The sequence below is a fragment of the Triticum aestivum genome, chromosome 5D (genome assembly GCF_018294505.1).
Source record: "Triticum aestivum cultivar Chinese Spring chromosome 5D, IWGSC CS RefSeq v2.1, whole genome shotgun sequence".
NCBI classification, from domain to species: Eukaryota; Viridiplantae; Streptophyta; class Magnoliopsida; order Poales; family Poaceae; genus Triticum; species Triticum aestivum.
In genome coordinates, this window is record NC_057808.1 from 321,786,910 (window position 1) to 321,802,698 (window position 15,789).

Genomic DNA, 15,789 nt, shown 5'->3' on the forward strand with positions numbered 1-15,789 from the left:
CTATAATTCCGTGCCTCCGTTTGATCAATCCACGTGCCTCACATAAAACCAACAGTAACTCTACGTACTACACACACACGTGCCTCTCGCTCTATGTGTTCGGCACGCGTGATCGCCCGTGCAACTTTGGTGCTGCACACACGTTCCTCTCAGTATACCCGTGCCTCCACACAACCGTGCATGTACTGACTGTAATTCCGTGCCTCCGTTTGATGAATCCACGTGCCTCACATGAAACCCACAGTAACTCTACGTGCTCCGCACGCATCATCGCCCGTGCAACTTTGGTGTTGCACACACGCTCCTCTCAGTATACACGTGCCTCCACACAACCATGCCTGTACTGACTTCAATCCACGTGCCTCACATAAAAGAGATGCATAGCCATGCCTCAGAGTGAACAACACACGTGCCTCTACTGTATTTATAACTATGACCCCAATTAAATAACATCCGTCCAAAAAAATATCTTTAAAAGAGATGCACAACCATACCTCTTCTACAAACGAACAACAGCAATGAACAGTTAGGTTCATATCGTTTCATATATCTAAATAACATTAAACCGTAGCATAGATTTTTAAACAAAATCCATTATGTTCAAAGGCTATAACTAACATCAATGCGACAGAAGATTGAAGATAACAACAAGCCTCCCATCATGCTCTTTGAAAGTTATCAGCACCAAGCTGTTTACTTCAATAGACGATGCCTTGAGAAAATCACTGAAACCTTCCTATTTGAACACCATTCTATTACCCAAGCCAATGAAGTAGGAGCAAGAAGTGCTCACATATATATCATCATAACCAGATTCCAAAGTAACTTCAAGAGTTAAAACGCCAGTCCTAGGAAAAGTCACAAACTCCTTCAAACTCCTCACAACAATACCAGGAATAACCTGACAAAAAACATCAAGCTATCAGAAATAGAACAAAAATTCAAAACTACAAATAGAAGAGATAATAAAAATAAATAAATAAACAGAAACAAAGAAAAAACAGTGGAAAAAAACTGACCATATGATGACCATTAACATTCATGGAATCAATCCTGTGAACAAAAGGACAACAGGGTACGTAGTCATCATCAAAGAGTTGACACCTCATGAAATACATCTGCTGATAATTAAGAAAAACACCACGGGTGTAATAACAACTCCCAACAAGTTCCATCTCGGAGTCGCTCAAACCATCAAGAGCTACAAAATATAATTACACAGGCTCAAGAGAACAGAAAAATCATCATGTACAATAAAACAAGCTAAAAACCTCCTTAAAAATAAACCTTGCCAACAGACGGTAAAGGAGACAATGAATCTCCACGACCAACACGATAAAAATCAATACCAATCCACGTTCCATAATGTTCAAGCCTAATGGTCATTATATCACGAGGACGAACACCATAATCACTGACCAATCGTTCTGAGGAAGGACCATGGAATTTGCTCCTCACCCGACCATGACTAAACAGAACACCATACAAATAACCCTCATTGCACTGAAAAGCAAGATCAGTATCTTTCGTCACCCCTCCTTATGTCTAAAGCCCTACACTCCTCGATGTAACGAGCAAGATGAGCTCTAACACTGCACGGAACATACTGCACAACAAATCAAAACAAGGATCATAATCAAAATCTAAACAACATGGACAACACCAAAAGAAATAAGCATGTGTGCCAAAAATTGAACAATTATAAAATGATATTCTTACAACACGCCTCCAACAACGCCGATCCAGGACCATACTGAACCCATCTACAGAAGAATCAACAGAAGAACATGGGCCACCAGGCATACGGCAAAAAGGACAAGCCATAACTGCAAGGAACACAATGGTTATCAAGAACTAATCCCACAAAACCCAGTTGAAACTTGACATCTGATAGTGTTGGTAGTCCCCACCTGTAACTACCCCATAAATCTCCATATCCCGGAAATATAATGGGAACAAAAAGAGAAACGATAAAGGGAAACAGGGAACCCATGAATGCAACCGGTAGGGAACGACGATATCGCGAACGGGGAAGCGCGGTCGACGCTAAAGAAGGACCGCCGTAAGAGCAGGCAACAAGCGCGATGGCCAGGACAGGGGCCGCCGTAACCACGCGACAAGAGCGGCGGCCGCGACGGGCGGAGACGGCGGCAAAGAAGAACAGTGCGCGACGACGGTTCGCCCACACCAGAGAGAAATAGATCTCAAAACAGATCAAAAGGTATTACAAAACATTAAAAGTATAAGGACTAAAGTGAAAAAAGGAAAAACCGGAAAGGGAAATCGAAAACCGGAAACCATGGGAGACGCCGTGCGCGCGACAAGTGTTGCGCGCGGAGCGCCTCGGAAAAGTCTCACGAGCGCTCCGCGCGTGACACTTGGCGGTCGGGGAGCGCTCCCCGACTAATCGTTGCGGGGGGCGCTCCTCAACTAGTGATTTCGGGGATGAAAGGTGCCGGCTGCGGCTAGCCAGCGACCAATGGGCCCGTTAGAGTAGTGGCCCAGTGGGCCGAAGGTTGAGGTCCCCGCTCGGGCGACTCGGGTGGGGACAAAACCCTAGCCGTCGGGGGATCTCTTTCCTTCCCTCCCTCCCTCCGGAGCCGCCGAAGGACGCCGCCGGCTATAGCTCGGGGGCCAATGGCGGGGGCGGGGGCCTCCCTCTCTCCTGCGCTATGGGGATGGTGCGGAGCCCCGCGGGGTGAGGAGGCGCGGCGGGCGTCCCTGGCCTTGGTCGGCGGTCGAATTTGCTTCGGGCGGCGATGGCTGCGGGCGCGGTGGCCGGCCTTGCTTCGGGCAACGGCGTTGGCTGCGTTCGGCAGCGGCGATTGAATCTACGACGACGGGCCATTTGACCTCGGATCGGCGGCAGCGGCATGGAGGGCCTGGTGGACGGGTCGACGCCATGTGTAGTTTGGCCTCCGGACAAATCTAATTTGGCCGGCCGGCCTGCTCGCTGCGCGTCGACTCAAATCGGTGGCGACCCGTGCAGATGATGCTTGACGGAGGTTCATCGAGCGGATCCGAGTGAAAACTTCGTTCTCGGCTTGTTACCAAGACCAGCGGCGATGGTGGCATTATTTTGTGTCGTTACTTTCTTGAAGGCATCGTCGTGAAGAAGCTCCAGACCTCTATCCACTACCTTCGGGGGAAACCCTAGATCAGTAGATCGGATGACGACGACGCTCTGGTGTCGTCTCCCCCTTGGGGGCGTCATTCTTGGAGGTGTACACAGGCTCGGGGGACTAGTGGACGACTTCTTTTGTGGAGCGGTGCTTCACCTTACACATTGATGGCGGCGGATATTGGCGGCATGGCGCAGTGGAGACTCGGCGTCCAATGCGCGGAGATTGGCTCGCGCAGGAGGAGGACGTTGTCTGGCACTATGGTGGCGTCGATGGCAGAGAGGCCTGGCAAGGTCGGTGCGTTAGTTTCTGCTCTGAAGAAGGATTGGTAGAAGACGGCGGCGACGACATATGAGAGTGTGCCGGACCGGTTTGTACCCCAAACCTAGTATGTGGCTTGGTTGGGGCCTCCGGCTTTAGATGTTAGGCTTTGGTGCGATGTCTCTTTGATATTAGGCTCGGACTATCGGCACCCCTTTATCAAGTGGATAGGAGTAGCGACGGTTCTTGCTAAGACAATGGCTTCAGACTACATGATGTACTATTTCGCAAGATCTTTATGAATAATTAATAAAATAACTACATGCATCGCCTAGATATAGAGGCCTGAGGTAATCCTCCTTTTCTAAAAGAAAAAAAAACCCTTGAAGGAACCTGCTCTGCTCCCAGTTACATTAGTGAATCGCGTTGAGACATACCCTACACATTTAGGTGTAGACCGTCATGTTTGATAAGGTTTATTCGGTGATCTTTTTTGGTCCATGTAATATTGTGGCGGTTTAATAAAACTCCGTAAAATTGTCTCAAAAAGAATTTAGTGAATCACGGTTGTGAAATCCTAGCCGGCCGGAAGCCGGTGGTGTTTAGATGATCTATTGCTTTGTTGTTGTTTTACTTCCGGGGATTTGATGACTAAACAACAATTTGGTAACATGCAATGTGTCTAATGTCATTAGTATCGAACAACCTATTGGTGACATCATATATTTTGATGGTAAAAGGAAATCATATGTTTTGCAGATGGCAAAACCTTCTCAAATGGCATTGATTCTCAGTTGTTTCAGTACAAACGGGCCAGAGATAGGCCACAGCGAAACAAAGACATTTTACATGTAATGCACAATGGACATCATTCGTTTTTCTCCATGACTGGTTTCTCTAGGCCCTATCTATTTTGCACCATCTCGCATGGTTGTGTTGTGGTTCATTTGAAAATTTCTTCCATCTTTGAAAGGTTGTTTTTCAAGTAACATGCGTGTTATATAAAGTGGTTCCATTTCAAACCACCATCTCAAGCCGTTTGATTCGGCCCCATCCACTATGTACTTGTGTGGTGTCAAGTACGGAGGCATGATAGGTCAACCGCCTCATCTCCACCCTGACATGATGTCGCTTGCTCAAAGGACCACTGCTACCTTGCCTCCATCTGGATGACGCATGTGCTCATGTTATGACATGTTCACATCTATGATTTTTGTTGTTGTTGTGGACTTTTTTCGAGATACAATGATTCAGTAAATCCTACTATCAAGCACACATTTGTTGCATGTAGTACATTTCCTCTTCCTTATTTGTCTTTGTTACCTCTATAATTTTGAGTTTTGCATGATTGCGCAACCCTAGGATTAAAAATATACAATTAGGTTATGGCACTTTCTGAAACCTAGATACTCCCTATGTAATTAATATAAGAGTATTTAGATCACTAAAATAGTTATCTAAACGTTTTTATATTAGTTTACGAAGGGAGTACTAGATTTTGCATGCCAGGAGAGGTACTGATCTCTGGGCGGCAGCCAGAGGCGTGCCTGTGGGGGACAATTTTCGTGTTTTGACCCTTTTCCGTAAGTTGATCCAGATCTGACCCTAGTTTGCAAAAATTTCGGGATCTGACCCTTTTCCTAGCGCCAATCTCCTTGGCGGTAGGGTATAACAGCCTACCGCCAAGGTCTCTGGCGGTAGGGTTGCATGCCCTACCGTCAATTTTTCCTAAGTATCAGACACAGTGTGTATTCGTACCTACCGCCGGACACCTTGGCGGTAGGGTTATATAGGCTACCGCCACCGTGTTTGGCGGTAGGGGTCCGTGCTGCTGACGTAGATAAGTTTCCTACCACCAGAGACCTTGGCGGTAGGCTGTTATACCCTACCGCCAAGGACCCTGGCGGTAGGAAAAGGGTCAGATCCCGAAATTTTTGCAAACTAGGGTCAGATCTGAAACAACTATCATAAAAGGGTCAAAACACGAAAATTGTCCGCCTGTGGGTGGGGCTTCGTGTGATGGAGAGAGGTAGCTCCTGTGCCACTGTGCGTGTGAGCAGACAGCCGCCGACCAGCGTGGGCGGCTGTACCAAATTGCGAGGTCTGTCTGCAAGGGTCGGTGACCTAGCATCCTTGGGGCTGGCTGAGTTCAAACTGATTATATTACGACCCAGAATACCCCTAACTTCTTAATATACTACCCAAATTGTAGTGTGGTATTGGTAAATCTGGTGCGTTCATCCACTGAAATGGATGGCTCATATATGTTAGACTAGATCATAAAGGCGCGCGTTGCCGCACTCGTCCATCTTAACAAAGTGGGATATAAATACTTAGGAATACGATCAATGTAATGTTGTTTAAAGTGAATACATGCATACATAGTGTTAACATTAAATGCTCCAATAGAGAGCATAATATTGCTAAGCACGTATAGACACACGAACAGACTCACGAAGCACAACGCAACAAAGTATGACAAGGCATTGAAGAATCCAAAATGTTTGGTATATGTAACGACATCAAATATCAACCTGTCTAACACAATGGTGGGGAGGATGCCGGTATATTATTAATAAAATAAAAATAAAATAACATAAATGATTAATTGTATTGTACCTTATAGTTGTATGGATATATTATGTGTAATTGATGAAATATTTTGAGATTATTTTGGATAAACCTGTGTGCTCTGTATATGTGCACGCTGCAGTAAGGCCTAACCACTACAAAATATACTTGGTTCTTGTATCATTATTGAGGATATAACATCTTAACGTAGTTAAATAGATTATATTAGTCACATAAATGTAAGAAACAAAATCCTCATCATATATCATATTCCAGTGTTGCTGAAGTGCAGATGGAAACGAGATGATACCAATTTATTTGTGCTAGAAATCTACATTTGGCAACGGGTTAATCATTCCACTATACCTTTTATTTGGATCAGCTCCAGTCCTTGGAGGTTTCATCCAATAGGTGGAACCTGAAGTTATTTAGTCATTGGTGTTCAACTTGTTCAGCTGGATCCTACAACATAGCTCGTTGTTAGTTAAATATAAGGATCTTTAATGTTGAAAAATTATGTAATGGAATGTGCTTCTCCTCAGCCATTGAGAGAAGCACATGTTGTGTACCAAATAACAAGAATAAATGATTGCAAATTCATAGCTGCAGAACAAGAAGAAAACAACAAAATTACTGAACATCAAAGCAGTTCCACGAAAATAGAAGCTGAAATAACATTTGGTTTGGTTCACGATGGGACTGCACTGAACAACATCGCGGCAGTGGAAGTTGACCGTGCTATGTTGTCCTCGGCCTTTTACTTTCAGGGGAGCATGAAGAGCATGACGGAGTAGTGATTGGGGATGGCAGAGCTCATGCAACACCACTGAATAAATCTATTTTGGTGCTCGGAAGAGGAGCAGATCATTTATACTTGAACTACTGCTTGTCAAATTTGATGGGGACGTTCTGCACCTTGGGTTAGAATTCACTGATGTGGACCGGCGTCGTCGCCATCTTCTAGATCCGCCATCGATCCCCAACGCGCCAGGCCAGATTTCCGCCGCACCGGAACGCGGCGCAGCTGCAGCCGAGACGCCCTTGTAAGCGCCTTACCGCCAACATCCATTGATGTGGATGCGTCGACGCCTTTCCCTTGCCATCGTTTACATGCGAGAGACTGCCCCGGCAGCGGCGGCGGCGCTACTTCCATCGCTATCTTTTTTTTTCATCACTATCAGAAGAGTGGAAGGTGGGCAGCCTAACGAGGAAGCCTGGAGGGTGCCTACCAGCAGCCCATCCGGCCCGGCATGCATTTCCAGCCCAATCAACCGTAACAAGCCTAGGTAAGTCAGCGGAGCAGCAACCCACAAAACACCGGATGTGAGGCTGGAGATCGACCGATCAATAATCGGACGGCTAGGGATGTTAAGATGCTGTGAGCAGCCGTAGCTCGTCCCGTTATACTGTTTCTTAATGTACTATAAAAGCTCTCTTTTTTATGAGCAATTCTGGATTCAGAAATGCGCAATTCAGTGCTTTCACACAATTATAGCCCAAAATGCACATTCTTATTTGTGCAATTTCGGGTTTAGAAATGATGATTAAATAATGTGTACATATTCAAACCAAACATTGCACAATTTGTATTTTCGGTTTAGAATTACTCAAGTGAGTTTTTCAGTTGTTGCCCCACGTCGCCTCCACCCTCGGCGACTCGGGTGCCCCCAAACCCTAGCCGCCGGGCTCCTCTTTCCGTCCTCCTCTCCCTCCGTTGCTGCCGGGGACGCCAACGGGCTAAGCCTAGTGGCCGATAGTGGTGGCGTAGGATCCCCTCGCTACTCGTGATGGAGGAGGTGGGGCGGACCTCATCCCGCGAGGAGGCGCAGCCAATCTGGATCTGGGCGGCAACGCGGTGTGCTACAGGCGGTGGTGTGGCCGGCCGGTGGCAGCGGCATGCAGAGGACGCCGTGGAGGACCGGGCGGATCGGGTCGGGTACATGCGGTTGTGGCCTCCGGTCATGGCCTGGCCAGGGTGGTCGCCTCGTTGCACCGCGGCGTATGCCGGGGCAACGGCCCCGGGCGGTGGCGGACGGTGAAGCCCAGATTGTCCTCGGCGACATAAAGTGGACGTACCCATGTTCAAGGCAGAGCTGCTCCGGCGGTTTGGCGGATTCGACCCCCGATCCCATTTGGTATAGCAACGGTGAAGAGTGTGCTTGGGATTCATCCTAACGGCTCTTCCGGCATGGCACGGTGGGTTGGCAGCCCTCTCTTCGTGCTCCAGTGGTGGCACCCTTCGGCAGTGGTCGAAGCATCAGGATACACCGCAGTGGTAGCGCAGCTGTGGATGATCGCCGAATCTAGGCGGCTAGCTCCGGGGCTTTGAAGGTGGTCTTGCAGATGCACGGGTTGTCGGTTGGATGTTCTTGGGACGGATCCGGGTGAAAACCTGGTCTTCGGCCGTTGGCCGAAGCCGATGATGGTGACGCCCTTGGCGTCGCTTCCTTCATGAAGGCATCATCGAGGTGAAGCTCCCAACTCCTCTTACTACCTCCGGGGAAACCCTTGATCAGTTAATCGGATGATGGCGGCGCTCTTGTGTCGTTCCCCCTTAGGGGCGTCATTCTTGAAGGTGTGCATTGGCTCGAGGGATCAGTGGACGGTCCTAGCGGTGGAGCGGCGTCCCATGTCACGCATCGATGATGTGGAGTCTCGGCGGCATGGCGCCGCAGGGTCTCAGCAACAGATGTATGATGATGGACACGCGTAGGGAGGTGGCGCTCTCTGGCGCCATGGTGGCGTCGACGACAGACCTGCCAAGGTCGATGCGTCAGTACGCGCTCTGAAGATGGATCGGTGGAAGACGGTGGCGGCGGCCTCTCAGAGTGCGTCGGACTGGTCTGTGCCTCAGACCCGCCAAGAGGCTTTGCTGGGGCCTCCGGCTTTAGATGTTAGTTTTGATGCGAGGTCTGTTTGGTATTCGCCTCGGACTTTTGGCACCCCTTCATCAAGTGGTCAGGAGTTGCGACATAAGTTGCCATGATGGTAACTTGAGACTTACTGATGTATTATTTTGTTAGGTCTCTATAAATAATTAATAAAATAATTGTATGCATCGTGCATATGCAGAGGCCGGGTAATCCTTCTTTTTCTTAAAATAATAATAATAACTGAGTTTTTCAGTTTGATTGTTGGTTTACCGGTAATATGGAAGCAGCGGTGTGCAAGGAAACTGCGGAAAGAGGAAAACTGATAGTAGTAGTGATTTGAGGATCCATTTTCCCCAAGGTAATTCGTCGTGCAACACAGAATTCTAATATGTTCATGGAGGTCTAGCGTGGTAGGTGGCCCATGATCATCAGTTTAATGTAAAAGTTGTGTAGTACTTCCTCCGTAAATAAATATAAGAGCGTTTACATCATTAAAATAGTGATCTAAACGCTTTTATATTTCTTTATAGAGGGAATGCTTTGTAATTTTCTTGTAATTATTAACATGCAAATTTGGCCGGGGCTTGCTCCCCTTTTTAAAAAATAAATAAATAAACATGCAAATTTGGATGGACGGAAGACAAGAATCGATGTTCGCAGGTGGTTAGCGATCGGTTTTTATTGCTGGAGAGCAAGTTTATATCTGATAATGGATGCTAGTCTTAATACAAGTGTAACAAGTACTCGTATATTCTATATTATGATCAGGGGATAAGGAGGTTATACAACACATAAACAACTAGTACTCCCAGTTCTTACCGTCGAACGGCGTGACGTGGACGTGCGTGATGGTGCCGGGATCGACGCAGCTGACGGAGAGCGCGACCTCGCCGGGGTTCCCCCGCTGCTTGTAGAAGGACGTGATCCCGCACACCTTGCACAAGATGTGCTTGGCCGTGCCCGTGCCGAAGGTGTAGGTGGTCAGGAACTCGTCGGAGCCGGGCTGGAGCTGGAACTTGTCGTTGGGCAGCGTGAAGAAGGTGATCCCGCGCATGGCGCAGTTGCAGGTGCCCGCCGCCACGCTCGCCGGCGCCTCGGCCTGCCACCGCACTTTCCCGCAGTGGCAGCCGCCGCTGTGGACGACGACCGGATCGGAGGAGCTCATGCCCGTGGTAGGTGGTTGCTGCCTTGGTGGCCTGGAACTGGAGCCTTTTTTTTTTAAAGGAGGTTAAAGCCCCGGCCTTTGCATCAATGTGATGCATATAACTTTTTTTATTAATTGTTAAGCAGAGTACAGACAAAAAACAATCATTGTCCGAGCCATTACAAAATACAGACTAACACATAGGACTTCTTCCGCAGGAGCGCCTTCAAGAAAAGATAACCGCCCTTGTGTTATCATCATCACCAAATTGCCGTGATCAGTCAATGAAGATTGATACAACAGCAAGTAGATAACGCCTTCAATAAGGTAACACCACAAGTTCGTCATTGCTGAGTCCGACCAATAAAGGTTAAAACAAGAGTTTTCACTCCGGACACGAAGCAGTGTTCAAAATAGCATCTTGAAAATGGACCGCTGCAGTGCAGTCACCTCCGCCGATACTCCACATGAGGGCCAAAAGGCACCAGCAAACTGATGGGGCGTCTTCGCACCTTAGACCACTGTCACGGCCATCGGGTGGACGCCCATGTCTTGGCACGAACCTGGTTGCTGCCACTCCACGCCGACATGACTCACAGTGCAGCATCCACATCATTGGAGTCGGCGCTCCAATGCTAGAAGCCGACGAGGAACAATCAGTGTGCCCCTCGCTCGTCAGCGCCAGACTCTGCCAATGACGCACCGGACGATAATCCTCTTTGCGCCGTCAGCGAGTGCGACACATGACACGTTGACGCGCCTGTAGATACGCTATTGCACCTCTTAATCTCCTTGTCGTGGTCGTTGAGGGCCGCCGCCCCCGCCACTGTGACCAACGGAGGCCGCCGCCGCCGCCATGACTACTCGCTCCTCTGTCGCCGATGATTTTGTGCGTGTCTTCGCCGATGCGAACGTCGGCACCACCAGCTGCACTTTCTAGTGATCCAACGTTCCAATCCATCCCAACCGGGCGGCCCCAGTGGTGACGAACTAGAGCGCGAGTTGGCTGCTGCAGAATTTTGTGAGGAGGGCCCCTTCGGTCGCTGGCGTGCGCCATCGCCATGGCTGAAGAGGGAGAGCCCATGGACGGCGCCTCCCCCATCATGGCTCCCAACAGCATGCTACCGACCTCCTCACGGCCCTGCCGACTTGACCGACCAGCGACGGAGTCTCCCGACGGCCCGGCACAAGCAACTCCGCGTGCTACTGTACCTGCCGAGAAGAGGGACCGGCAAGGCCTCCGGCAGCTCGGCTGCAGCCCCGACCTCGAGGCCATCCTAGCTCCGCATCATCCCATGCCGAGGTGCTCCTGCAGCTGCAGGCCATCCGCCCCCCGCGGCCGCCATGGTTGAGGGACGAGATGCGAGATCGCCTCTCCGTGAAAAACGGATCTGGTGGTTTCTTCGGGCGCTCCATCCCTGGAGCTGGAGCGTGGATTGAAGTTTGGGTAAGCTTCAAGTTTCCCCCACATCCATCAAGTCGCGGTAGTTGGTGGCTTGTGCTAGAAGGTTTGCCCGCACACCAATGTTGACTACGAGGTGTCGGGCTCGAGGGGGTCAAGGCAAAGTTAGCGGATACTATAAAAATCTGGAATGAGATCCAGTGCCTAGCAAGGCACCGTACGGTGACTGGCCCCACTCTTCACACAGTGGCAGTTCTACAGTGCTCGATGTATAGTACCCCACCTACAGTGATCTGCGTTGCAGTACCACCGTCAACAGTGGCGCTACAGTATTCGATCTGAGCCCCTCCCCCTTGGTCCAACGGCTGGCTGGCCGTCAGTTACGGATCTCTGTCCGTAAAATCTCATACTGCAAAATTGTTTTAGGATGCACTGTGAAATGTTTTTTAAATTATGGCATGTGTTCTGTCAAAATAGATCTTGTAAAAACCCTTTCGGACAAGATGAAGAGCTCACTTCTCAATAGTTAAATTTACAACAGGTTCCTGGAAAATAACATAAAGCCCCCTAAAAGCAAAATGTAGATTGCAATTGGGTTCTGGCCGCCACTCTGGCGCGGCGCCGAGCAGCTCTTGGCTAGCCGGCGTCAAGGGGCGCCAATTCGGGTTAGCTAGATGTGGAGTGCGAGAAGGGCCATGTTGTCGAGCTCAGCCGCCTCCATGGCCATGGTGTCGAGAGGCTCGTTGTCAACCAACGGCGGGTGGTGACCAACGCGAGGTGGCAGCGACCGCAGGATGGACATCGGTTACCTCGTGCGGCGGCCATCCACGACACGCAACACTCGGCGTGTGGCGACGCCATCTAGCGGCGGCCCTCCACGCACGCAACGTGGCGGCTCTATGGTGTTTGCCAGCCATGGTGAGGCGCTGCATCTCGGTCACCAAGTGGCGGCCCTTCACGGCGGGTGCCTCGTGGGGCTCCATGCCGACGAGCGGGCGTCGACGAGGGTGGGGTCAGATGGGGCGGCATGAGCCCAGCGACAAAGGTGGGAGTGCAGGGGCTGGCAGAGCGGCAAACGGCAATTATTTATAAGAGCAACTCCAACGGGCCGACCCAAACGGACGGCGATTTCGTCCGCTTTTTGTCCGTTTGGGTCGGCCGCCCGCGCGGCGTCCGCCCTGTTTTTCATATGGGTCGACAGCGCGCCCAACGCGCCGACCCATATGTGCAGGCGTGGCCGGCTGGCCGCCCAATTTTGCATTGCATTCAGCATATTGTGAAATGAAAATTTAACAAACAAAATAGTCCGCCCAAATAAATAGTATAGTTTACAGGCCAAATAAAAATAAAAATGTTTCACATAGTTTTGCAAACGAATAAAAGAAGATACATCTATTGGTTGCCAACATGAGTCCACATATACTCAACCAAATCATTTTGCAGTTGCACGTGAGTTTCCCAATCACGCATGTCTTCATGAAACTGAGTGAACTGCTCAAATGTTGCCGCTACTCCATGCTCAGGCACAACATTCTCACCCTGAAACTGAAAGCCTTGATCGTACAGACGTTCCGGGCGCTCGTCTTCTACGATCATATTGTGCATGATCACACAAGCAGTCATCACCTCCCATAGTTTCTGCGTGCTCCAAGTATTAGCAGGATACCGAACGATGCCCCATCGAGATTGCAAAACACCAAAGGCACGCTCGACATCCTTTCTAGCACTCTCTTGCTCTTGGGCAAATCTTTTCCTTTTCTCTCCAACGGGGTTGGGTATTGTCTTTACAATAGTGGTCCACTGAGGATAGATACCGTCACCCAAATAGTACCCTTTGTCGTAGTTGTGGCCGTTGACAGTAAAGTTCACCGGTGGGCTGTTGCCTTCGGCAAGCCTAGCAAACACCGGCGAGTGCTGAAGCACGTTGATATCATTGTGTGATCCAGCCATGCCAAAGAAAGAGTGCCAGATCCAGAGATCTTGAGACGCCACGGCCTCTAGTATGACAGTGCAAGCCCTGACATGTCCCTTATACTGCCCTTGCCAAGCAGAAGGGCAGTTCTTCCACTCCCAGTGCATGCAGTCTATGCTGCCAAGCATCCCCGGGAAGCCCCTGCTAGCATTCATCGCCAACAAATGGGCTGTATCTGCAGTTGTCGGCTCTCTCAAGTACTCAGGGCCAAACACAGCAATCACAGCCTTGCAGAACTTATACAGGGACTCTAGGCATGTAGACTCGCTCATACGGACGTACTCGTCAATGAGATCACCGGGCACTCCGTATGCAAGCATTCGGATGGCGGCAGTGCATTTCTGATAAGAGGAGAACCCAATCTTGCCGACGGCATCCTCTTTGCACTCGAAGTAGTCATCATAGCCGACCACTCCCTCTCTAATACGGTTGAAAACATGCCTACTCATACGGAACCGGCGGCGGAATTTGTGATGTTTGAACAACGGGTTTGTTGTATCAAAGTAGTCCTTCCAGAGAAGGAAATGCTCGCTCTCTCGGTTACGATTCAACGCCGGAAGGTGGCCCGGAATGGAGCCACGGAACAACGGCCGCTGGTTGTTAAGGTGGTGATGGACCAACACGGCAGCCAATATCTCCTCCTCGTCGTCGGACGACGAATCGTCGGAGTCGCAAATGAAATTGTGGAAAAAGAACTCGTAGCCGGAGTCCATTTTCGTACCTTGGCAAACTGTCGAACAGCTTGCGGGCGTCGAAGAAGGAGACGGCCGGCGAGGGGATGTTGGAAATATGCCCTAGAGGCAATAATAAATGGTTATTATTATATTTCTTTGTTCATGGTAATTGTCTATTGTTCATGCTATAATTGTGTTATCCGGAAATCGTAATGCATGTGTGAATACATAGACCACAACGTGTCCCTAGTAAGCCTCTAGTTGACTAGCTCGTTGATCAACAGATAGTCATGGTTTCCTGACTATGGACATTAGATGTCATTGATAACGGGATCACATCATTAGGAGAATGATGTGATGGACAAGACCCAATCCTAAGCATAGCTCAAAGATCGTGTAGTTCGTTTGCTAGAGCTTTTCCAATGTCAAGTATCTTCTCCTTAGACCATGAGATCGTGCAACTCCCGGATATCGTAGGAGTACTTTGGGTGTGCCAAACGTCACAACGTAACTGGGTGACTATAAAGGTACACTACGGGTATCTCCACTTGCCTTGGGGGGCAAGTCTCCCCCCTGGCCGCCGCCCCCCATGTAGATGGGTTCCTGGCCGGCGCCCCCCTCCCAGGGGGCCTATATAAAGGGGGCAGGGAGGGCAGCAGTACTATAGCCTTTGGCGCCTCCCTCCTCCTCTGCAACACCTCTCCCTCTCGCAGAAGCTCGGCGAAGCCCTGCCGAGATCCCGCTACATCCACCACCACGCCGTCGTGCTGCTGGATCTCCATCAACCTCTCCTTCCCCCTTGCTGGATCAAGAAGGAGGAGACGTCGTTGCTCCGTACGTGTGTTGAACGCGGAGGTGCCGTCCGTTCGGCACTCGGTCATTGGTGATTTGGATCACGACGAGTACGACTCCATCAACCCCGTTCATTGGAACGCTTCCGCTCGCGATCTACAAGGGTATGTAGATGCACTCCTTTCCCCTCGTTGGTAGTATACTCCATAGATGGATCTTGGTGAGCGTAGGAAAATTTTAAAATTCTGCTACGATCCCCAATAGTGGTATCAGAGCCAGGCCTATGTGTAGTTACTATGCACGAGCAGAACACAAAGCAGTTGTGGGCGTAGATGTTGCCAATTCTTCTTGCCGCTACTAGTCTTATCTTGTTTCGGCGGCATTTTGGGATGAAGCGGCCCGGACCGACCTTACACGTACGCTTACGTGAGACTGGTTCCACCGACTGACATGCACTAGTTGCATAAGGTGGCTAGCGGGTGTCTGTCTCTCCCACTTTAGTCGGAACGGATTCGATGAAAAGGGTCCTTATGAAGGGTAAATAGAAATTGGCATATCACATTGTGGTTTTACGTAGGTAAGAAATGTTCTTGCTAGAAACCTATACAAGCCACGTAAAAACTTGCAACAACAATTAGAGGACGTCTAACTTGTTTTTGCAGCATGTGCTATGTGATGTGATATGGCCAGAAGATGTGATGAATGATATATGTGATGTATGAGATTGATCATATTCTTGTAATAGGAATCACGACTTGCATGTCGATGAGTATGACAACCGGCAGGAGCCATAGGAGTTGTCTTTATTATTTTGTATGACCTGCGTGTCATTGAATAACGCCATGTAAATTACTTTACTTTATTGCTAAACGCGTTAGCCATAGAAGTAGAAGTAATCGTTGGCGTGACAACTTCATGAAGACACAATGATGGAGATCATGATGATGGAGATCATGGTGTCATGCCGGTTACGAAGAT

General features: G+C 49.4%; 1 protein-coding gene across 2 annotated transcripts; it reads right to left on the reverse strand.

Moving 5' to 3' along the window:
• Positions 1-5,940: 5,940 nt before the first annotated feature.
• On the reverse strand, positions 5,941-11,503 carry LOC123124772 (centromere protein V). 2 transcript variants are annotated; one of them, XM_044545331.1, is made up of 2 exons: positions 9,647-11,503; positions 5,941-6,416 (listed from the first exon to the last, which is right to left on the reverse strand). In XM_044545331.1, the coding sequence occupies exons 1-2, from the start codon at positions 9,990-9,992 to the stop codon at positions 6,406-6,408; spliced, it is 357 nt and encodes a 118-aa protein (XP_044401266.1). In that variant the 5' UTR covers positions 9,993-11,503; the 3' UTR covers positions 5,941-6,405. The 2 variants fall into 2 exon arrangements, with proteins under 2 accessions (XP_044401266.1, XP_044401265.1); XM_044545330.1 differs by lacking the exon at positions 5,941-6,416 and having other exon boundaries at positions 9,577-11,503.
• Positions 11,504-15,789: the final 4,286 nt, after the last annotated feature.

What these genes read in the sequence shown, in the direction of transcription:
- LOC123124772 (XM_044545330.1), bottom strand. Translation starts at nt 9,992, where the DNA reads ATGAGCTCCTCCGATCCGGTCGTCGTCCACAGCGGCGGCTGCCACTGC.